Genomic DNA, 24,030 nt, shown 5'->3' on the forward strand with positions numbered 1-24,030 from the left:
TTCGTTGATACGTCGATCACAAAGGACACCAGTTGTGGAACGCCACTTCATCCAGGTTGCGTCAATGCGTGAAGCAATTTCATAACGCAGTTCTCCATTGGCTGATAGCGTTGACCCGAGGTATTTAAATCGCTCAGTTCTGGGCAGATCACTGCCGCTGACAGTGATTGTGCCTGTTTCATGGGGATCGGTCGTCAAAAATTCAGTTTTGTTTAAATTCAATCTGAGACCGTGTTGCATGAGGCGATCATTCCATTTTTGAACAAGTTGCTCGAGATCATTTTTGCTATCAGATGCTAGGAAAACATCATCTGCATAAAGCAGTGTGTAGGGCGCTGGACGTTGGATATCCCGTGTGACGGTGTCCATAACAAGAACAAAGAGGTGAGAGGGCACTTTAGAATGTTATCATGGCGTGTTAAACCATTACTCCAATGCAACATCTTCGTCTACATTATCTCGAGACGATGTTCGTTGTCTTTTGTGGTTGGTCAACAGTCAGAACCATGGAGGGCGACAGAGCGGACGACACCGCAGTTAATTTTAGGTTTGAGACGTTCGTTCATTCGTCGATCAAAAAGAAGACCATTTGTAGAACGCCGTTTCATCCTGGTTAGGCTAATGCGTGAAGGAATTTCACATCACAGTTCTCCATTGGCTGATAGCATTGACCCAAGACCCGGCTTGATTCATTATTTGAACAATCTTACGAACACGGTTGTCAAGAATGAGGTCAAAAATCTTTATGCTATGGTACAGTAACCGGATCGGACGATAGTTTGAACATTGGTGATAGTGACCCTAAATATTAAAGTATAATTTTCGAAATAAAAAAGACCAAATTTCAATTATATCCACTCATTCTATTATTTCAAATCTTCCTACGATTCAAACTTATAAATGTGTGCTAACAAGATAATGTCCATTTCGATAATGATTAGATACACTCTAGCCTCCATGTAAAACTAGGTGCACACAATTACGAAATATGTAAATAATTTCCCAACGATATGTTCCTAGACACTCCAAAAATCTCTATCAATTGTAGTAAATAATTTTTTACATTTTTTTTTATCTTTTTCAAAACATAACAGCGTTCACAATTTCTACATCTTACTTTCATTTACGGGTTACAGGGGTAAAGGCACAGTCTAAGTTTCTTTTACAAGTGACATAAGTACTTCTTCTAAAATTCATAAAAAAACGAACACGAAACTTTCAAGTCAATAAACTCATTATGTACAAGATACAACCATGTTTACAATTTGCCTGTTTTGCGGAGATATCCTTGTGAACTTTCAAGGAGGTTTCCATCCTACAAAACAGGCACTGGTCATTACGCTAATAGTATACAATACAGGGCAAAAAATTTGCGCAGGGAATCAATCAGTAAGTAAAAGTCTGAAATTAGTTCGTGTTGTCATTTTGTCCTTCTGCAATATGACGCTGATATGGAATGTTCTGCATTTCGATTAATGTTAGTTCGTAAATGCACAAAAGTGTGTCGTAAGTCCGATAGTTTGCCTAACACTCTAGTGACTACCCCAATCTGAGGTCTGATATGATACAAAATTTTATTTGCCTTTAAGAGCAAGCCATGAGGGTCACTGCGGGAGTCACTGAGGAATTAGGCCTGTGCTCAGTGCTCAGTTTCAAAGATATCCCTAAATTCAATTGTAACAAAAAGATTGTTAGAAGACGTATACATCCTTGGCTTAGTTCGTTCCCTGAGACGGCAGTCGTTCTAAGCCTCGTTAATGCAAATAATCCTCCTTCCTTCTAAACTACATGAGGAACAGCGAGTTCTTTCAACTAATTGACCGAAAGGTTCTCAACGTCCTGATATGCCTCAAACGGACATCATTCCAAGCAAACAGATGCAAGGTTACTTTCATCTAAATTTTCAAAATCTGAGCACTGAGCTCTTTTTCCGTAGCAACGTACTGAAACCATGTTTCGAATTCTTATAATATTGATCCCTATTTTTGTTGATTTGGAGGACTCTGCTGTTGTTGGCTCTGCTGTTTCGGTGTCCTAGGAATTGCAGCAGGCGACCGAGGAGGTTCTGCACGACTAGGCATTTTGCTTCGTAGCATTTGTTCGTGAACATATAAAAGTAGGCCAATATCACGATGCTGTGCTTGCCACGCAATTTTAAATGCCGTACTGCCATCCTGCAAAAGGAAACAAACTCAAATCCTGATTTAACTCCTTAAAATTGACCAAAACTTACAACATCCTGAATCAAAGAATCACAATCAGGCTGTGATAGCAGATGCTTAACAATATCAATTCTCCCGTGCTCCGCGGCGCACATCAGGGCCGTGCTACCATCCTCATCCTGAATGTTGATATCAGCACCAGCTGCCAAGAGCATCTCCACCATGTCCAAATTTCCATGTGATACTGCAAGCATGAGGGCAGTTTGGCAGTGCTGGAAAAATGAAAGATACAAGATGCATTATTGGTAACAAAAAGGAAGATATCGGGGCTCACTTTTTTCGCTCGTATGTTGACGTCAGCCATTTGAAATAATCGTTGTACGACCGTTCGATGTGCCGAGTTCTTTAACTTAGCTAAAGAAACTAGCATGACCGATGTGTATCCCGCATTATTCATCTGATTTACATCGCAAACCTTTGAATCTAACAGTATGGATACAACATCGAAATTGCCATGAGAAACTGCATAATGCATTGCGGTGTTACCCTGGAATGGAAGAAAAAGGGTTAATATCACGAAATATCCAAACAGAAGTGTTTTGCAATAATGTTTGTAAACTATCTTAAGTTAGAAAAGGAAAACGACATGCACTATCCACTTTTTTTTCTTTTTTAGCTTGTTGCATCCCTGGTTCAACAACACATCTTTGCATCCATCACCGCGAGGCGCAGTTCATCGTCTTTGATAGTCGGCCAGCACTTAGAACTATAGAGGCCGATTGAGCGCATGGCCTGCGGTAAATTTTAGGTTCCAAACACTCGTTGGCCTGTGGTAAATTTTAGGTTCCAAACACTCGTCGATGGTAAAAAACTCCAGTTATGGGACGTCACTTCATCCAAGTTGCACCAATGCGTGAAGAAATTTTATAATGCAGCTCACCAGTTCAGCATTGATCCCAGCTATTCAAATGACTCAATTCTTGGCAGGTCGCTGCGACAGCTGACAGTGATAATACCTGTTCTATCCGGATCGGTTGTCAAAATTTCTGTTTTATTCAAAATTAGTCTGAGACCTTCTTGCATGAGGCGACCATTCCACTTTTGGACAAATTGCTCGAGACCAGCGCCTGGAAAATATAATCTGCATATTTCGGTGTATAGGCTATCAGACATTGGATGTCCCGTGGGACCCATAAGAAAAACAGGGAGAAGCAACAACAGGCCAGGCAACAGAGACACCTAGCAGTTTGGTATCGCTGCAACACTTCGAACTATTCTCTTCGGATCGTGGTAAAGGAATTTAACCCAGCGCACATATTCCTCTGGCACTAGGTGTTGCCGCTGAACATTGCATTTGAGTACAAAGAAAGCTTTATCCGGGACAGAGGCAACCCATCAGACGCTGCCTCACATCGCCCTCGGAGCAGCCTGACCGAAAGTGGACAACAAGTCAGCTCTTCTTTCTTGCACCATCTACCCCATCACGTCGTGAGCAGTTGCAGTCCTATGCATGTTTGCTTGCAGGAAGTGGATCATGGTGCTTTTCACTTTCTGTAACTCTTCTTTCAAGGCCTGGGAACGCCCATAACTGGGAACACGAGCCACATTTTCTATCTGCAGACCGCGGTCCTTTTCAAGGGTACAACACTTCGCCGATTCACAAGTTTTTGCTTTGTGTCCGGGTTCCCAACATTTGTAACACAAAATGCTTCTGTCCTGCCCTTGCATGCTCCTGCTATATACCCGTACCCCCAGCACTTAAAACAAGCGGATTGGAATTGCCCTTCGCCTTATTCTTCAAATAATCTACCCGTTGGCTCGCTGTTTTCTCAGGGACAGTGACAATGGCCAATTTTCGTCCTCTGGAGTCAGGCAGACGTAACTCCCACCTTGGTTGTTCACATCTGGGTAATCCCTTTTTATCGGCTCCTTCATCTCTTCCGTATTAGTGAGACAACCCGGATCCCTTACCACTGCTTTATTGCGTAGAATGATCTGGACTATCTCGCAGAATGTACTCTTCTTATCGGTGTTCGAGTCAAGCTCAACAAATATATCCCCGGTTCGAGTGCATCGGATTGATTTGACCGCGGTTTGTTCCTTGTAACTAATGTCTTACAAATAAGTTGATATCCAGCAACTTCCCCAAAAATGGAATGACTCGACGGAATTTGAGTGTAGCACAATTTTCGAGAATTGACCTCAATTAAATAGGCCCTATTATTGCCAGTGCCAGATGTGCCGGACATCGCTCCTTTTCTTACAACCGCAAACACGACAAGGGTGCAGATTATCATCATCATCATCAACGGCGCAACAACCGGTATCCGGTCTAGGCCTGCCTTAATAAGGAACTCCAGACATCCCGGTTTTGCGCCGAGGTCCACCAATTCGATATCCCTAAAAGCTGTCTGGCGTCCTGGCTCACGCCATCGCTCCATCTTAGGCAGGGTCTGCCTCGTCTTCTTTTCCTACCATAGATATTGCCCTTATAGACTTTCCGGGTGGGATCATCTTCATCCATACGGATTAAGTGACCCGCCCACCGTAACCTATTGAGCCGGATTTTATCCACAACCGGACGGTCATGGTATCGCTCATAGATTTTGTCATTGTGTAGGCTACGGAATCGTCCATCCTCATGTAGGGGGCCAAAAATTCTTCGGAGGATTCTTCTCTCGAACGCGGCCAAGAGTTCGCAATTTTTCTTGCTAAGAACCCAAGTTTCCGAGGAATACATGAGGACTGGCAAGATCATAGTCTTGTACAGTAAGAGCTTTGACCCTATGGTGAGACGTTTCGAGCGGAACAGTCTTTGTAAGCTGAAGTAGGCTCTGTTGGCTGACAACAACCGTGCGCGGATTTCATCATCGTAGTTGTTATCGGTTGTGATTTTCGACCCTAGATAAGAGAAATTGTCAACGGTCTCAAAGTTGTATTCCCCTATCCTTATTCTTGTTCGTGTTTGACCAGTGCGGTTTGATGTTGTTGGTTGATTCGTCTTCGGTGCTGACGTTGCCACCATGTATTTTGTCTTGCCTTCATTGATGTGCAGCCCAAGATCTCGCGCCGCCTGCTCGATCTGGATGAAGGCAGTTTGAACGTCTCGGGTGGTTCTTCCCATGATGTCAATATCGTCAGCATAGGCCAGTAGTTGGGTGGACTTGAAGAGGATCGTACCTCTTGCATTCACCTCAGCATCACGGATCACCTTCTCGAGGGCCAGGTTAAAGAGGACGCATGATAGCGCATCCCCTTGTCGTAGACCGTTGTTGATGTCGAATGGTCTTGAGAGTGATCCTGCTGCTTTTATCTGGCCTCGCACATTGGTCAGGGTCAGCCTAGTCAGTCTTATTAATTTCGTCGGGATACCGAATTCCCTCATGGCCGTGTACAGTTTTACCCTGGTTATGCTATCATAGGCGGCTTTAAAGTCGATGAACAGATGGTGCAACTGTTGTCCATATTCCAACAGTTTTTCCATCGCTTGCCGCAGAGAGAAAATCTGATCTGTTGCTGATTTGCCTGGAGTGAAGCCTCTTTGGTATGGGCCAATGATGTTCTGGGCGTATGGGGCTATCCGGCCTAGCAAGATAGTGGAGAATATCTTATAGATGGTACTCAGCAACGTGATACCTCTATAATTGCTGCACTGTGTGATATCTCCCTTTTTATGTGTGAGACAGATTATGCCTCGCTGCCAATCGTCAGGCATTGATTCGCTGTCCCATACCTTGAGCACAAGTTGATGAACCACTTGGTGTAACTGGTCGCCTCCATATTTAACCAATTCGGCTGTAATTCCATCGGCTCCTGGCGACTTATGATTTTTTAGCCGATGAATTGCACGGACTGTTTCTCCTAAACAGATTATATCCAACTTAAAGCCGCCAGTTTTTGAAGCCTAAGCCAGGCTAAAACTAAATTTTTTGCTTGGGACATGAGAGATCCTAAGTCTACATCTACTTGATGTTGGATTGGTCCAGATGGAGAGCAACTTATTCTCGCTTGTCCGGTCCACAGACCCCTCATTTCAGAGAGGCAGAGGCAACCCATCAGACGCTGCCCAGGATCCCTCATATGCTAAACAAAAAATTTAATTCGCACCCTTGTTGTGTTTGCCATGGTATAAAAAGGAGCGATTTTCATTTGTTCCCAGGGCAGATGTGAGGCAGCGTCAGGTTGGTTGCCTCTAGCCTGGATCAAACCGTTAGTCATCTTTATTTCTATTTATTGAATACTTGAGTGCTATGTCCGTGGACCAAAAAAACAAGAATAAATTGCTCTCCATTTGGTCTGGTCCAACATCAAGTATATGTGGACATAGCAGATGAGTTTGTGTGGCACATTGTCAGACGCCTCCTCTAGAAGCAGAAAAGCAAAGTAGGTACTCCCCCAGAACCCACAGCATGCAGCTGCGTTAGTCCTCCATAAGGCAATTGAAGAACTCACTAAAACACAGTGTTGGGTTTAACTGTTCATGGCTTGTCAGTTTTTGACAAAGCCAAGTATTTCGTTTGATGGACTTACCTAGCTTAGTGCTCCCCAAAATTATGGACCATGTTTTTAGTTTGATTCAATGTTTCTACGACGTCCATAATGGTCGGCAATCGCGTAATCTTTTCTAACGAAATCACCACCATTTAATTGGCGCTAGTGCTAATTCTTTATGTTGTTTTAATAGTAGTATGATTGGCAAGACAACAATCAAGGGCCAATGTTAAAGCGCGGTGGTCTCATAGGTCTCGGTTTCGTAGTCAGCAGCGATTAGAAATGCCACAGAATAAAAGGTTGGCAATAAATTGTTTCATAGGGGTATAATGGGACGGTTCAGTGGACTTAACGAAACCGATAACTATAGTCAAAAATTAACTGCCTACGTCAACAGTAAACGGTAAACAGTTAACAGCCATCCACTCCACCCACTTTGATACATACAGAAAGGAACATCAAGATGGCTAAAGTCAACCGAAATTATCATATTCTCACCGAAAAAAAGGTCTACAATATACTAGGGTAGCGGGAGTAATTCTATGGTGCGAAATACCTCTCCTTACACCATAATAAAGAGAAAACCTTAGGCAAATTCGGGGTCACATTAAAACTACACACGGAAATACTGTGTGAATTCCAAGCAGTAAGGGAGATACCTGAGATCACAGTTGATGGTCTACTGGGAAATGACTTCCCTTCTGCACACTCTAATGCAGAGGGTCCTCTGCGACAACTGGTATTCCCAAGAACTAGGACCACTGTTGATTTATCCAAGTACCACTCGAGCAAGTAGATTCGGCATGTTGCACTCTGGAGAGGTAGGATTCCAACGACCCGAAAATATCACGCAGGTGCGGCACTCCTAGGAATGCCATTGTCTGGCTACATGTATGCTAATGCGCAGGCCAGACGACCCGTGGATACCCGTGGCTATACGAAGAACACCCAGAAATTAAACCAAATATGGTGGACGGGAAAAGTAGTTTATTTACGGTGCAGGGCTCCTGAAATCCAGTATCGACGGTTTTTGGGAGTGGGCAAGCGGGCTCCCGGCCGTCGATATCCAGCTACCGCAATGCCGCAGTAGTGGGAAACTTGGCTACTTTGTAATCGGAAATGAGATCTCCACCGGATCCTTTTCGCAAAAACTCAAAGCTTGGAAAGTCGCCACCGACGGCAACATTACCCCTAGGCAGTCGGGATTCGTCGCAGGTTTCAGAAAGGAAATTGGATATTCCCCGGATCGACACAATTACTGGTGCTGTAAAAGACGATCATTGAAGGCAGCAAACTGCAACAGCGTTTCTTTCACTAGGAGAACTCTGTGAGTTCATCAAGGTGAGGCAGAGTATCCACCAAAACATCGGGGCTTTGACACGGAGCATTAAATTGTCCTATATGAGGGCGGTGGAGGGGAAAACTCCTAAACGTCTGGTGTCAAAACCACGCGAGAGACCCAGGTGACGCCTCCTCAGCATAAGGTAGATGAGAATGATTGCAAATGGAGCAGGGGTGGAATAAGTGCCTAACAAACGGCCCAGAAGAAAAAAGCCCCTTCGCTGAAGAAAGCTGAGCCGGCGAAAATCCCAGGTAGTTTTTCGATTGCGGCACCAACTTTGACAAAAAGGGAAGAGCCTAGAGCCCATAAACTCGAAGAATGTACAAAGGTGGGCGGCAAAAAGTTATAGAAGGAGAAAAAAAAGATTCGTCCGGAAATAATCATTATTTCCAAGAAAGGAGATATGCCTATGCCGATATCCTTCGGAAAGTCAAAGCTGATCCAGAATTGGCAGACCTGGGCGGTAGTGTGAGTCATATCAGGCGCACGCAAAAGAGGGGATCTGTTGCTTGAGCTAAACAAATCCTGCGAAAAGACAATGGATAGTTTCCGCGATCAGGTGGAAAAGGTACTAGGTAAGCATGCAGACGTGAAATCTCGAAAGCAGCAGATAGTTATCGAGTGCAAAGGCAAAGACAAGGTCACATCACGAAACGATATCTGTGCTGTGCTAAGGGAACAATTCAACCTTAGCGGAATAGAAGAAAGTACTATCAAAAGGATGCAGAGGGCATATGGAGGCCTAGATTTCGGTTACTTTGCAGCAGCCTGTACTAGTGAGCACGATAGGTCGAAAAGGTACAGGAAGTGTGAAGAAAAGTGGCACTTTATCATAGACTGCAATGAAGACCCACAAAGCAAAGGGAAAATGGGAGTAAACGACCAGAACGTTGCAGGTGGTGGCAGCTGCCCGGCATATAGAAGGGAGCTGCATCGTAAGATTAAATAAGGTTGATACAAGTCAACCTCAACCATTGCCAGGCAGCTTAAGACTTGCTCTCGCAAATCATCCCAGATTCGAATGTGGACATGGCGGTGATATGTGAACCTCACCGAAATTGCGTTAGTGCTACGTAAGTGAAAAAATCACCGGCAAACGCTGTGATATGGGCATGTGGACGGCAAGCCATTCAAGAAACAATGGCATTCCTGAGAGCCGGCTTTGTACGGGCAAAAGTCAACGACGTCCGTATCTACAGTTGTTTGCTCCACCTAGCGCAAAATTGTTGCACAATATGAGAAGATGCTAAACAGCTTGATAGTGGACGCTAAAGACACAGACCCCAAAATCATTGCCGGTGATTTCAATGCGCGGGCCTTGGACTGGGGATCAAATCATGCTTGCAACCTTCGCGGAGCTGGACATAGTACTAGCCAACGTTGGATGAATGCCCACCTTCCGAGGCAGAGGGCTAGGTTCAATCTCGATCTGACTTACCTCAGTACCTCATTGGCGAAAGGGATGATCCGGCGGGTGAGTGAACACTTCACCCACAGTGACCATCAGGACATCTTTGTCAACATCAGGGACGGGGAAAAACCAAGATAGATGGATGGTCCATTGGAGTGTTCGAGGTAGAGAAATGTCTGGCAGTTTTAGAAGGAGGTAACGACCCGAAGGGAAGAGCATTAGAAAAAGTGAGCCAGTTATGTCAGCGGGTAACTGAGGCATGCGACGGAAGTTCCACCACAGTAGAAGACCAAACTATTGATGGAACCAAGAAATCTTGCCCGTGAGAGCATGGTCTCTGCGAGCGAAGAGGCTTTGCCAAACAACTAGAGGGAAGCCAAAACATTGGCAGTCGAAGAAGGAATACCGCGATCTTCGACGTAGCCTTAAGAAGGCTATACGGGATACTAAGCGGAATTGCTACAGCAGTTGCGCCTTGAGGCAAATATGAACCCGTGGGGCACTGCTTACAAGGTTGTAATGAACAATATTCGTGAAGAAAAATCACCTCAGGTGACGTGCGCACAAATTTTATTCAAAATAATCGAAATCCTTTTCCCACAAGAGGAATAAAGTGGACTTCAACCAATGGTTCAACAGGACGTCTTCTCAATCCCCGGGATGACCGAGAAGGAACTACGAGAGATCTGTGGACGAATTGTAGATAATAGGGCTCCGGGATTGGACGGGATTCCGAGCAGAGCCCTGAAGTTGGCTGTTAAAACCTACTCCGCATCGCTCATAAGTACAATTGAATCGTGCATGGTCGAGGAAGTGTTTCCCGTTCAGTGGAAAAAGCAGAGGTTTGCTCTGCTACCGAAGCCTTGGACACTGTAGGGAAGATATTGGAGATGTTGATATACAACAGGCTGCTTCCGTTCATCGAGCTAGCGGGTGGCCTATCGAAGTGGCAGTATGGGTTTCGCAGAGCGCGGTCCACGGCCGATGCCATTGCAAGGGTCGTAGACTGGGCCGGGAGGCGTCGGTCACTGTGCTGCGCGGGGGTGACGCTGGATGTCAGAAATGCCTTTAACTCAGCCAACTGAAGTTCGATTAAGGGCACCCTGGCTAAACTGAGTATCCCTGATTGCTTAGCTTGGATAATCGAGATTTACCTCTCGGAGAGACTTCTTTGGTACGTGACGGACGGCGGGCCGAAGGAATATGTTGTGACAGCAGGTGTTCCCCAAGGCTCCGTATTGAGGCTCTTGCTGTGGAACATAATGTATAACGGACGGCTCGGCCTGCGCGTGCCAAAGGAAACAACATTGATTGGTTTTGCAGACTACCTGGCAGTGGTAGTAGTTGCGAAACACCACCAGGACGTGGAACTGAATGCAAAGGAAACCATTCATGCATCAAAGCATGGCGGAAGATAAGACGGAGGCGGTCCTTATGTCCAATCGCAGCAAAAACTGTTAAAATCCGGGTTGGTAATCACGAGGACGTTTCATCGATAGATCATTAGATACCTGGGGGTAATGGTCGATGGACTATGCGCGCGAAAAGGCAGCAAAGGCTAACTCATTTCCAGCAAGGATGATGCCTAATATTGGAGGGCCAAAATCTAGTCACTGGCTGCTTATCGCAGGCGTTGTGAAATCCATCCTGTTATTCGCGGCTCCTGTGGGCGTGCGCCCTGGATAACACAGTGAACCAGGGAAGAGTAAATTCGGTATACCGGCCAATCGCGCTGAAGGAGTGCAGTGTTCCCTTGGATCTTCTAGCGAATTAGGCACACTGTCCCTACCGGAGAAGGAGGGTGAATCCGACCGAAGTGACTGCGAGCTTCCGAAAAGCCACTAGGAAGGAGCTATCCAGGAGATGTCAGCCAGCCCGCTTGACCCACACATTGATCCCGTGTATTAAGAGATGGATCTAGCGAAAACAAGGTGAATTGAATTACCACTAAAGACAGTTTTTTACGGGAAACGGTGGATAAACGAAGTACTTGAATCGCTTCGGATTGGATGAGTCCCTAGACTGTCTCGGATGCGCCGCTACACCCCTCAACGTAGTTATCGGACCCCATAATTTAGTTGAGCATATGTTGAGCTTCGCAGCAAATTAGAGTGCAACAGTAACTGCGATACAGGAAAAGCTGCAGGAACTGGGACGAGCCCGGAAAGCGCAACAGACACGCGACTTAGTTGTGCTGGTGTATATCAGAGCTTTTCCCGCGAAGTAACACTTGACGGTGGTCCCGCGGGGATATGGGTGGAGAAATAGGGGTGGTTTTAGTGAGTGAGAATCCCACACACTGCAGCAACCCGGCGCAGCAGCATCTTTTTAAGATTTCCACCTCCACCCATTAAAACAAAAAAAAAATAATAGCCCATCATGGGGGCAGCAAGAGGGCTTACTATCCAGAGGAAAGACAGGGAATGACAAAGGACAAGTACGAAGGCAAGGGAGAACATAACATCTTGTAGCTGCTTTCGGTCTGAAGAGTTGCCTCTACCCTGGATGAGTCGTCCTTTTTTGAATAAATTGTGGATTAGTTCACTAATCGTTTCGACAGAAAAGAAATCACTCGCTCTTTTACAATAATATCGAAATTTCTGATAATGTCCTTAATAAACTTCCCTCTCTAAAACTTCTGATTGGTAAATGCACTCAATGCCACTACAACGGAGGGTTCACATTGGAATGACCTCCTCATTGAATTTGATCGCCTAAGACAACATATAAGCTTGATACTTACATTTCCATCCTTCAAATTAACAATATACTTGAGCAAGCCATTGGAGAACTCCTCGAAGCAATCCAAATAATCCTCAACATCCAGTGGATTAGCACTATCCGTACTGGATATTTGAAACCATTCCCGCTGAACAATTCCGTTGGCATTCTTCAAATTACTCTGCTTCGTGGAGGATTTCTGCAGGGAATCGTTGATCACTTTCATAGCTGCTCGCATTTCCTTCGAAGGCGTCACTCTGCAAATGGCATCAGATTATAAGATATCGATAAACTTTCCGAAAATCAAAGAGATTACTAACTTATTTCGCGGTGCTGAAGTTGATGTCGCTATCTGCGTGAGAAGCATATTATTATGACTAGAGGATGCTGCCACGGCACAGCTAATGGTTGGCTGGGTGTCTTCCTTGACGTCGTCCTCTTCGACACTTTCACCCCCATTCAGGTTTGGCTTGGGGTCGGCGGTGTCTTGTTTCCATGACGTTGTCGGTGACGACAGCGAAACCGTCACTTCACCCGGCGGCGGCGGTAGTTCCTTTTGACCAGCACCAACCGAGGTTCCACTGCCGAGTGACTCATCACCTATACCACCGGTGCGACTGTTGCGTTCGGTGTTCTGTTTGCTGGAAATACCTGTTGGTCCTCGGAGTGCACTAATCGAATCCAGGCTGCTTGAAAGGGATCTCGATGGCGGCGTCACACTAAAAAAGGATACAATGAAACACAGATTTCCCGACAAATACATGCTTAGTGAAAAGCAGTTCCAAACGTACATAATTGAACGGGATTGCCCAATTTTTCTAAGCACAAAAGAAATGACCACAACAAAAACTTTCTACACTCCCTCGACAATTTATTGCGGCGACATTGAATTAAGGTCATACCCACTCGCGGGTGGTCAATTACTACACAATGACGGCGACAATATTATAAATCGAATATGTACGTGAGCAAACCATAAGGAAAAGTGTCCGATGCCTGTACACATGTGAAATACTCCAAACATCTGACTGAGATTTCCCCTACGTCATTCATCTAGGAAAACGCGTATCACGATACAACACCTCAACATGTACAGCTCAACCAAGGACGACACAGGCCTATGACTTGAGATTTTCCCGCCTTGTAATGATTTATTGTCGGGACACAGCGCATGCGAGGAAATTACGACCCCTTTCAGAGAAGTCACCCTAATAAGAATTGTTTTGGTTTTTGTCTTAGTCATTCAGAGATTGGATTTTCATAGGGTGGTTGTGAAAACGTGAAAATCCGGAAAATTCACATATTTCATAGAGCAATCTTTCCCTGTCCCCGTTTAAAATTTAAGTAGGGAAAAATCCTTCTACTGTGAATTGTGACAAGTAGCACCCTCTCTTGATGAATAAAAAGGATCAAAGCAAACTTCCAACAACTTACCTGGCTGAACGACGTTCACCCACAGGACTAGGACTAGGCGACTGTTGAACCGTGTATGTGTTCTGCCGCATGAACTTCTTTCGAACTGGACGTGGACTGGTTAGTGTCGTGGGTCGAGGTATCCTGGAGTGCTCGACGGAGCTACCCAATGTTGGTGATCCGAGCACTTTTGAGAATTCCTTCGCAAGATTCTTTATAGCGTCCTTGCATGAATCACAGTAATTGTCAGCACAAGCTATTGATATGTGCGGCTTTATAACATCACCGCAACCAACATCTTTATGCGAAACCTTATCCGTGTTCGAGGACATATGTTGTAACCTTGCTGGCGGAAGGGTATTGGTTCCATAGTCCTTTGTACGAATTTGATCAGTATTCGATGCTTGGTTATACGTTATAACCTTTTCCGGTATGATTTTATCAGTGTTAGTAAAGTGGTCAACTAGTTGAATCAAACCAAGAGTATCCGTAGTTTTCTGGGCGCTATCCGCGAAATGTTGGCAAGACTTTGTTGCGTAAGTTGGAACGTTCTGAACCCCCACGGAATCTGTAGCAACCGAGCTTTGCACGGCAGCATGCTTTGTAGATATTTGATACTGAGTTCCGATCGTTTTTCGTTTTATATTAAGCTTTTCAGTCTCTCCAAGATGGAATGACAGGCTTCGCGGTGGCATGTCCATTTGCTTCAGTGATAGATATTGCTTCGATTCCTCACTGTCAGGACCACATGCGACTGTTCTTCTTGGCACTCCGCATCTTTCACATAAAATATCAGTTGTTTTATGCTCGGATGATCCAACAGTTCGAGTTTCAGGCTTATGAAGAGCATAGGCATCCTTTCGCATCGGAGTAATCATGGAAGCTTGTTCCTTCGTTGGAGGTTTCTCCACAGTCGCTTGTGTTGAGCAGGTTTTCTTTTCAGGTTGTGCCTTCGGTACCATTTGTGTTCCAATCGAAACTAAGTTCCTATGTTTCTCCTTTCGCTTTCTCACTTCGTATTCAACAATAGACTTTTTGAGTATATCGTCAAGCTGACTCCTCGTGAAGATATCATCATGAATACTATCGGTCATCGTTGGATTAACTCCGATTGATCGTACCATTGTTGGGCTGACCAATGTCCCCACATCTTTAGTGTGTTGCGTACACATGATACCAACATCTCGCTTCAGTGTTTTCTTTGTCGTAAGCTCCGATTGGGAGTGTGACCGGATTCTGGATCCGAGACTCTCCAAGGCTACCGGGCTAATTCGTTGTGGCGTGAATGATATTACCTGAATCATTTTCTGACTAGATGATGCAGCTGAGGGTGATGTTGCCTCGTCTTTACGAAGTTGAATTTGTAATTGACGCTTCTCTTCTTTCAGAGTCGATAACTGCTTCTGTTGGCAAAAGATAGGAAATAAATGCTTTTTACATTAAAAATCAACGAAAATACGCCAAAAGTAAGTCAGACGCAGTGGTAACTACAATAGTATATTTAAATAAGGACAAATGATTACAAGATCAAATCATATCGCTAAACACTAATCTAAGCTAAGTCTATCGCAGGTAATATGTAACAGAACGGGGATCCACAAGAGTGACTTTGGAAGTGTTCAACTTAACTAGGTGTTGTGCTTTCACCTCTAACAGGTCCGGCAGATTATAAACCAATTCCTAAAAGGCAGGCAGTCCGAGCTCCAGCCTTCACAGAACCTGGAAGTCTCAGCGATATAGCTGAACGTACTCAAGGCGCTCCCTCAATTTTAATCTCATCTCTCTTTCGGATGATATCAAGCAAAACATCTACTACAGGAAAACCCTACAGCGGTGACTATTTAGAAATAGATATGCTCCGGAGAACTCCTTAGTAAAGAACGAGACCCATGATCTCGATACTTCAATCCGTAAAAGGATTTTGATCTTTATACTAACCATCTCCATCACCGCCTCTCTAACATTGAGCTGAACTCAGAGACATACAGGACACTCAAGCAAATATCACGGTGGTTTGGCACAACTACCAGCTGTCATGAGATCCTTCCACAAAACGTAACACCGCCTAAAAAATCAAACATCCTTGCGAACCACTTCATAGCCCACCACTTCACTCTTCACGTGCTTGAACAAAGCTTTGAAGCTGGAATCGATACTTAATGTAATGTCATGAGATAATTCAAGAAAACGTAGCCCCGCCTAAAAAAGTAAACATCCTTGCAAACCACTTCATAGTCCACCACTGCATATGCTTCATCAAAACTTTGAAGCTGAAATCAATGCATTAATTAACTCTCTTTGATCCGCGCAGTCCTCGAACAATTAGCCAGACGGGACTGTTTCAATACCCCAAATAGACTTACTAGTTCAATCCCACCAAGATGGTCACAATTTCGATCAAACAGAACAAGAGCAAAAAGTCAACCGGGTTTGACAAAATCCCTTCCATAATCCTTAAAAATGCTATGTATCCATCAGTCCTTTTCTATTGATATTATTCAACCATTGTTTGCTGAAAGTCCATTTCCTTCGAACTAAAAGTGTTCTCAAATCACATTCATCTAGAAGATAGACGGAAACCTTTTCTCCCGGATAGCTACAGGGCTCTCTCAACACTTTCAACCCATGCCAAAATTTTCGGGCGGATCGTCAAATCAATGATCAACTCTATCCCAAACTTCCAGTTCGCCAACTGAACGGGTTGTTTGCTTCAGCATGAACCCTCTTAATCCTGAAAACCAACGTGCTGCCGAGAATTAACCGCAAGACACCCAAAATAGCCTGCCTTCTTGACATAAGAAAATCGTTTGACCCCTCATGGCAATACGGACTCGTTTATAAGCTAAGCAGCATCTTTAGGCATTCATCCATCGCCACCATTGCAGGCTAATCTTTAGCTCTCTAGAATAGGATGACGGCAATTCCAACTAAAAGTTCGAAAGCAACATCTTCTCCGCCTATCCAGTTGGAATACCACGGGAGCCAGTCCTCTCCGCAACCTTTTTCTCCCTTTTCCCAATTCAATTCAATTCAACCCAATCAAGATCCTCCAATATACCGATGAGCTAATTGTTTACACTATCACAAGGGACATAAACCTTGTCAGTAGGTCTTGCTTAAACCAAGTTATCTACGTTGATTTTCCACCATTGTACTGGCATATTCAACAACGACGAAACATCCAAAACATGAAACACGATACCTTTCTGACCGGATATGTGGTCAAATTCATTCAAAGTTGTCTGTCATCCCCCAATCCATTAGTTGCTGAGTATCTGCGGATTGAAATCTGCGAGGAAACCCACCTCGGCTCGAACCAATTCCTCCAAATCCTCCTTCCTGTAAATGTCAAAATCGTCATTTCGACAAGGAAGACAGAGTAGTCCTCTGTACAGGTTGTCCAATACATTCTTCTATCCAAGATAAAGTCTCACGCCGTTCATGAAGCTCCTTCCCTCCTTAATTCTATTATCGTGCATATTATTTGGTATACCAAGTCTAGCGTCGCGTCATGTTTATCTATTGGCTAGTATCGCGAGCAAACCACTGTGGTCCTGCTAGCATCGAATGAAGTATGGCTAGCTAACATGACACCTTCTTCTTTTTTGGTTTATTCACACTAGTAGATCCGTTTTTCCTATTCCTCCTAACTCCGCGTCCCGTCTCACAAAATAGGTGGATTTGCAAGCACAATTGTCGGGAGATGCCGAGGTAGGAAGGCGGGCCCAAAGGATCCCGTCATATTAATATCTTGAATCCTCAGTGTATCTTTAAGCCTCGATCACGGATCAGCTTTCGCTGAAGCAGTGATTTTTTTGTTTTCCCAATTACTTCCAGGTATATTCCTTCTTTTATCTTTTTTATTCAATTTCACATTCCGATGGGCTCCCAACGCATCATGCATATTACTCGCAGGTTTTGTACATGAAGTTAAAAGGACTTATGTTTTCAAAAGAATCGGATCACATTCCCGAGCCTAGGTAACACAAAGTAGCAATGAGAAACTTCAGCGGAACTGTAACGCAAAATCAATGAAATGAAGTCAAAGGCACGTGAAGCTTAGCCGGGAACAAAAATAAGACAGCTAAGTAGCGTTGCACTTATGTGCTGACGGACCTGCACGGCCAAGGACGCATTACGGTCCTGTATGGACAATCAAATATCGATTACGCAAAACTTGCAGCGTCTCAGTCAGCAGACGAAAAGCTCAAATTGCAACACCAAGGAAACACAGGGCTTCGATTAAAGCAATTCTAGGTTCCAGAGGGCAGCTGCAAGCCTGCAAGCTATGGTGTGATGTATTTACTGGTACCATCCGACCATACATTACTCACCCATTCCGAAAAACCGTTTTCAATAACTTAAACTACGTATCCCACCCAGGAACAAACGCCACCGTTAAACTGGTAACAGAGAGGTATAGTCGGCTATCTGCTAAAACTGATTACAGGAATTGGACGCGTGGCTGCATATCATGTGACTGCTCCAGTCGGGACCTTTGTGCCTCAATCATCTAAATTCGAGCACGCTCATCAGGATCTTATCATTATGCCTTATTGCGAGGGGCAACACTACTGCATGACCATAGTGGACCGTTTCTCACGTTGGCCGGAAGTAACACCAACCCTCGATCAAGAAGGCATCACAGTTGCCAGAGCATTCCTTGACGCATGGATCTCCAGGTTCGGCATAACACTTCGGATCACCACAGATTGGCACAACTACAACAGAAACGGTATATGGTCAGCATTGCGCGACGAAACCGGGCAGATGGGTTAGATTTCCTGGTCATCACAAGGCAGACCAGAACAATAACAAAACCACAGGTTCACACCTAGAGTCACGACAGAGCCAGCTGAACCCTCCTTACAATCAATCACTAGCAGGGGAGTGCTGTGGCGGTGTTTGCAAACACTTGTCTCCATGGAACGTGCGCTCCCTATACAGACCGAATGCCGTTCAGCAGCTGTCCCAAAAAAAGGGCTGATGTAACAGCGCTGCAAGAGATGCGTTGGACAGGGACCGGTTTCCTGGAGAAAAGCTACAACACCAGATATTACAGTGGCCATCCAGTAAACCATGTGCACGGAGTAGGTTTCTTAGTCAGCCAAAAAATGAAACCTGTTGTTATCGGCTTTGAAAACAATTTGCGAGGCAAATTTAGAAATATAAGCCACATGAACGTTCACGCCCCTACAGAAAAGACTGCAGAATCGGAGAAGGATACCTTCTACGAGGCAGTTGAGCGGACCCTCGAAGTCTGCCACAAATATGATATCAAAATCATACTTGAAGATTTTAACAGCCAAGTAGGGACGTTGTCCGTATTCAGGCGACACGCCGCCACCCATAGCTCACATGGGGATACCAGTGATAACGGACTGCAGATTATTCAGTTAGCAGTATCGCACGAAATGGTTGGAAGTACCCAGTTTGCGCGGAAATCGGTCTAAAAATATACGTCAGCCTCTCCAGACGGAACCACTCTAAACCAAATTGACCACGTGCTGATTGAACGCCGCCACCTTTCAGCCTCTGACAATCAGGTAAGTGAATACTGAAGCCATTAACAACACTGCCCTCTGTAACACCTGTAAGAGATCCAGGAGATGGAGCATCGACAAATGATCTTCACATTCACCTGAACAACGTAATCATAAATACGACCACGAAAATACTTGGCCCCAGCCGCGAAAAGAGTCGGAAGGGCTGGTTTGACGATGAATTTAAGCTAGCAACGGAACGGAAGAATGCTGCATACCGAGTAATGTTACATTCTCAAAGAACGTGGGCACGCGCGGAGACTTATCACGAACTCCGGTGAACGCAGAAGTGACTTCACAGACGTAAAAGGAAACCTGGGAGAACCAATAGGTCTGTGAACTAGAAAAGTACAGGGAGCAACCGAACCAGACACGGAAGTTTCACCAACAAGTCAGCAGGATGAAGCCTTATACACCTCGATGCTCATCTTGCCGAGACAAAGAGGGAAATCTGATTTCCGACAGAATGGACATATTGAAGCGATGGGTTGAGTACTTTGATGAAGTGCTCAACAACGAAAATATCGGCGAGTTTGAGGTCCCGCCAACTAAAGACGACGGACAAATATTGCCACCACCAACTATAGAAGAAACAGTCCGTACAATCCACCGGCTTAAAAACCATAAGTCGCCAGGAGCCGATGGAATTACAGCCGAATTGGTTAAATATGGAGGCGACCAATTACATCAAGCGGTTCATCAGCTGATGCTCAAAGTATGGGACAGCGAATCAATGCCTGACGACTAGCAACGTGGCATTATCTGTCTCATATATAAAAAGGGGGATATCACGCAATGCAGCAATTATAGAGGTATCATATTGCTGAGTATCATCTATAAGATATTCTCCGCTGTCTTGTTAAGCCGGATAGTCCCTACGGCCAGAACATCATTGGCCCATCCACTCCAGGCAAATCAGCAACAGATCAGATTTGGATCAGATAGAAAAACTGTTGGAATATGGACATAAGTTGCACCATCTTTACATCGACTTTAAAAGCGCCTATGACAGCATAGCCAGAGTAAAACTGAGAGAATTTCGTATCCCGACGAAATTGATAAGACTGACTAGGCTGAACCTGCCCAATGTAAAAGGCCAGATCAAAGCAACAGGATCACTCTCGAGACTATTCACCATCAACAACGGTCTAAGACAAGGGGATGCCCTATCATGCGTCCTCTTTAAGCTGGCCCTGGAGAAAGTGATCCGCGATGCAGATGTTAATGCAAGAGGCACCATCCTCTTCAAATCCACCCAACTACTGGAATACACTGACGATATGGACAACTGTACAGTCTACCTTCATCCAGATCAAGCGGACGGCGCGAGATCTTGGGCAGCACATTAATGAAGGCGAAACGAAATACATGGTGGCAAGTCACGGCCAAAAACCAAAGAACGAACAACATCGAATTGCGCTGGCCAAACGAAAACGATAAACAATAGGAGACTACAACTTTGAGACCGTTGAAAACGCTCCTATCTAGGGTCGAAAATCACAACCGATAACAACTATGACGATGAAATCCGCGTACGGTTGTTGGCTGGCATTTCAGTTTACAAACACTGTTTCGCTCAAAAAGTCTCACCATAGGGTCAAAGACTATGATCTTGCCAGTCCGTAAGTACTCCTCGGAGACCTGGGTTCCTAACAACAAAAATTGCGAAGTGTTGCCGCGTTCGACGACGGTCTAGTTGTGGACAAAACCCGGCTCAACAGGTTGCGGTGGGCGGGTCACTTAATATGTACGGATGTGAATGATCCAGCCCGGAAAGTCTATAAGAGCAATATCTATGGTAGAAAAAAAAGACGTGGCGACCCTGTCTCAGATGAAGCAATGGCGTATGCCAGACAGCTTTTAGGGATATCGAATTGGTGGACCTCGGCGCAAACCCGGAATGTCTGAAGTTCTTTCCTAAAGCAGACCTAGACCGGATGCGCCATTCCCCAATAGAAGACCAAACTACTCACCGAGCCAGAAGAGCGGCTCAGAGGACGGTAGGCAAAAGCGACCAAGACTGCTATTATGAAGAAACCAGTAAAACCCTCAAGTTCGTCATTAAACGAAGCAAGAGGGAATGCTCAGTTCGGAAGCGGACGTAAATCCGTGGAAGAGCACCTATAGAATCGTGATGAGGCGATTAAAAAGCACTTCATCTCTACAGATTACGTGTCCTTCTCCCTTGTTGAAAATCATCCAAGAATAATTTCTTCCTTCCAGAAAACTTTTTTTTTTTTGCGCGTACACGGAGGTGGAAAATCTTAGAAAGACACGTCCGCCGCAGCTCCGCCGCCCGAACGACGGAACTACAGCGGGCGCGTGTGGGATTCACACCCACTAAAAACCGCCCCCGGTCTCTCCAGCCCCAGCCCCGCGGGACCACCATTGAGGTATTACTTGGCGGGGTAGGTTTGCTCTCGGGCACTTATCCTTCTCCTATTTGCAGCTTTCCTCCTTATTTGTTCCTTCAGCAACTCCTCCTGCATTTGGATGATTGCGGAGCCAACCGCAAGCCACTTCTCCTCGGACTCCAGCATCTCAGTAACCAAGCTCTCCGGGGTCCCGCTCCTGCCCAGCACCTGGTTTAAGCTCCTTCTCTCCATCGCAAATCATGGGCAGTGAAACATCACATGCTCTGGATCCTCCGGTATGCCATCGCATCTGGGTCAGTTCGGAGAATCATCCAACCCAAAGCGGTGCAGATACTGCCTGTAGCAACCACCGTGCCCTGTGAGGAACTGGGTAATGTGGTAGTTGGTCTCCCCATGTTTTCGCTCAAGCCACACCCTAATGTTGGGAATGAGCCTGTGCGTCCACCGACCTTTCGCAGACTCGTCCCATCTGCGTTGCCAGAGATCAAGCGACTCTGACCTTGCCGCATTTCTACGCTGTGCATGCCCCTCCATATGTCTTGCATTGTACAGGACACTCATTTCTTTGGCCAGAATGTCAACCGGGATCATGCCTGCCACCACCAATACTGCCTCATCTGATGTGGTTCTAAAAGCACTGCAAACCCTCAAAGCCATCCGCCGGTAAACAGAGTTCACCTGCTTCCGTCTCTGAGAGCCTGCAAGCGCCTCTGCCCACACAGGCGACGAGTAGAGCAGGATGGAGCGCACCACTCCGGCTAGCACCAACCTCCGACAATGTTTCGGCCCACTAATATTTGCCAACGTTTTTGCACGTGCCGTGGTGGCACTGGCTGCCTTTTGGCATGCATACTCTAGGTGCTCCCTAAAACTCAATTTGGTGTCAATTATTACTCCCAGGTATTTGATAGCCGACTTTGATACGACCGTATGTCCACCGACCTCCACTTTTACAGTGTTATTTTTCCTGCGTTTTGTTATTAAGGCCGTTTCCGTTTTCGCACCCGCCAAAGTCAGCCCGGCCTTTTCTAGCCAGGACTTTACCGCTCTCACTGTTTCTGTTGCGTAAACCTCCACATCTTCTGAGTGTTTTGCTGCAACAACCACAGCTAGGTCATCAGCAAAGCCGACAATCGTAGTCCCCTCTGGGACGGGAAGAGCAAGCACCCCATTATACATGATATTCTACAACAGGAGACCAAGTACCGATCCCTGTGGTATCCCGGCTGTGACAATGTACTCTTTGGGGCCCTCATCCGTCCCGTATCAGAGAGTCCTCTCTGAGAGGTAGTTTTCCACCAAATTCGCTAAGTATCCGGGGACACCTATGTCAGCCAACGCCCGTTTAATTCTATTCCAGTTGGCCTAGTTGAATGCGTTTTTGACATCCAACGCCACCACGGCACAGCAGCCGCCAGAAATCAGTGCACCTTTTGCCAGGTTTACCACCATGCCAATTACGTCCACCGTAAAGTGGGCGCGTCGGAAACCAAACTGGCGTTCCGACAAACCATTGCTGGCTTCGACAATGGGTAGGAGTCTATTGTAGATGACTCTCTCCATCATCTTCCCCATTGTATCCAACAGGCAGATAGGACGCTAAGACGCTGGGTTTCCAGGTGGCTTGCCAGGCTTCGGAAGCAACACCAACTTTTGCTTTTTCCACTGGGCAGGGAATATTCCTTCTTTTAGGCACGCCTCGAAGGTGTTGGCGAAAAGTTCGGGCCTAGTCTTCACTGCCAGTTTCAAAGCTCGGTTGGGGATGCCATCCAAACCTGGGGCCTTGTTGTCACCGAACCTACCACATATTTCCCGCAGCTCCTCCACAGTTACAGGCGGAATTATGCCGTCATTTAGCTAGACAAAAATTTGCTTTCCCCTATTTTCGTGGTGAGGGAACAGAGTGGTAACAATCTGTTTCAGGAGGCGCGGGCAGGTCATCTGGGGTGATTTCCGAAGCCTTTTCATCACCACTCCGTAAGCCTCGCCCCAAGGGTTTATGTCGGCATGGTCGCACAGCTGTTTGAAGCAGTTCCTTCAGCGAACTCTGAATGTAACGGTAATACCGCCAGTGACCAGTGAAGGAGCTGCTTTATATATAATGCAAAGTCTATCTCCTCTTTATCACAGACGAAGAACCTCGAGAGAAATAGATCTCTAAATAGAAGCCAAGAGCTTCGGGAACATTCGGGGAAGGGTCGGTGGACACACATGCTCATCCCTGCCATAAAGAAGTGGCTGAAGAGACGGGACGGTGAGATTAATTAGAAAAGACTCTAGAAGAGGCGCTGATACCAGAAAATATGGTGCGAAGAATGCTAACATGTCAGGAAGACTGGGACGCGATCAAACTGCGAAAGACCGAGGGGAGGAGACGAAATTATTTTCTCTGCGTATGGAAATACTTCTTGTTATAAATGGGGTATGGGGTCAACAAAATCTACCAAAATGTACATTCTAGATATGCTTGGCCCACATCTAGACAATGTTTATAAGGCAATTAGGAATCCAAAGAAATATAGACTTCGGGCAAAAATTGATATTTACTCATCATGTTCCCTCTCCTTTATCA

General features: G+C 45.5%; 1 protein-coding gene across 3 annotated transcripts in view; it reads right to left on the minus strand.

Annotated features, from left to right (window-relative positions):
• Positions 1-842: 842 nt before the first annotated feature.
• The window catches only part of LOC119653603 (KN motif and ankyrin repeat domain-containing protein 2), an 87,145-nt gene continuing 63,957 nt past the window's right edge, over positions 843-24,030 (minus strand). For all 3 annotated transcript variants that reach the window (XM_038058357.1, XM_038058358.1, XM_038058359.1), the window contains 6 exons: positions 13,562-14,943; positions 12,448-12,846; positions 12,150-12,384; positions 2,497-2,709; positions 2,234-2,434; positions 843-2,174 (listed from right to left, as the gene is read on the minus strand). In XM_038058357.1, the coding sequence (XP_037914285.1) occupies positions 1,980-2,174; positions 2,234-2,434; positions 2,497-2,709; positions 12,150-12,384; positions 12,448-12,846; positions 13,562-14,943 (2,625 nt within the window). In that variant the 3' untranslated portion in view covers positions 843-1,979. The remainder of the gene's footprint in view (positions 2,175-2,233; positions 2,435-2,496; positions 2,710-12,149; positions 12,385-12,447; positions 12,847-13,561; positions 14,944-24,030) is intronic.

This window comes from Hermetia illucens, chromosome 4 (assembly GCF_905115235.1).
Source record: "Hermetia illucens chromosome 4, iHerIll2.2.curated.20191125, whole genome shotgun sequence".
Taxonomy (NCBI): domain Eukaryota; kingdom Metazoa; phylum Arthropoda; class Insecta; order Diptera; family Stratiomyidae; genus Hermetia; species Hermetia illucens.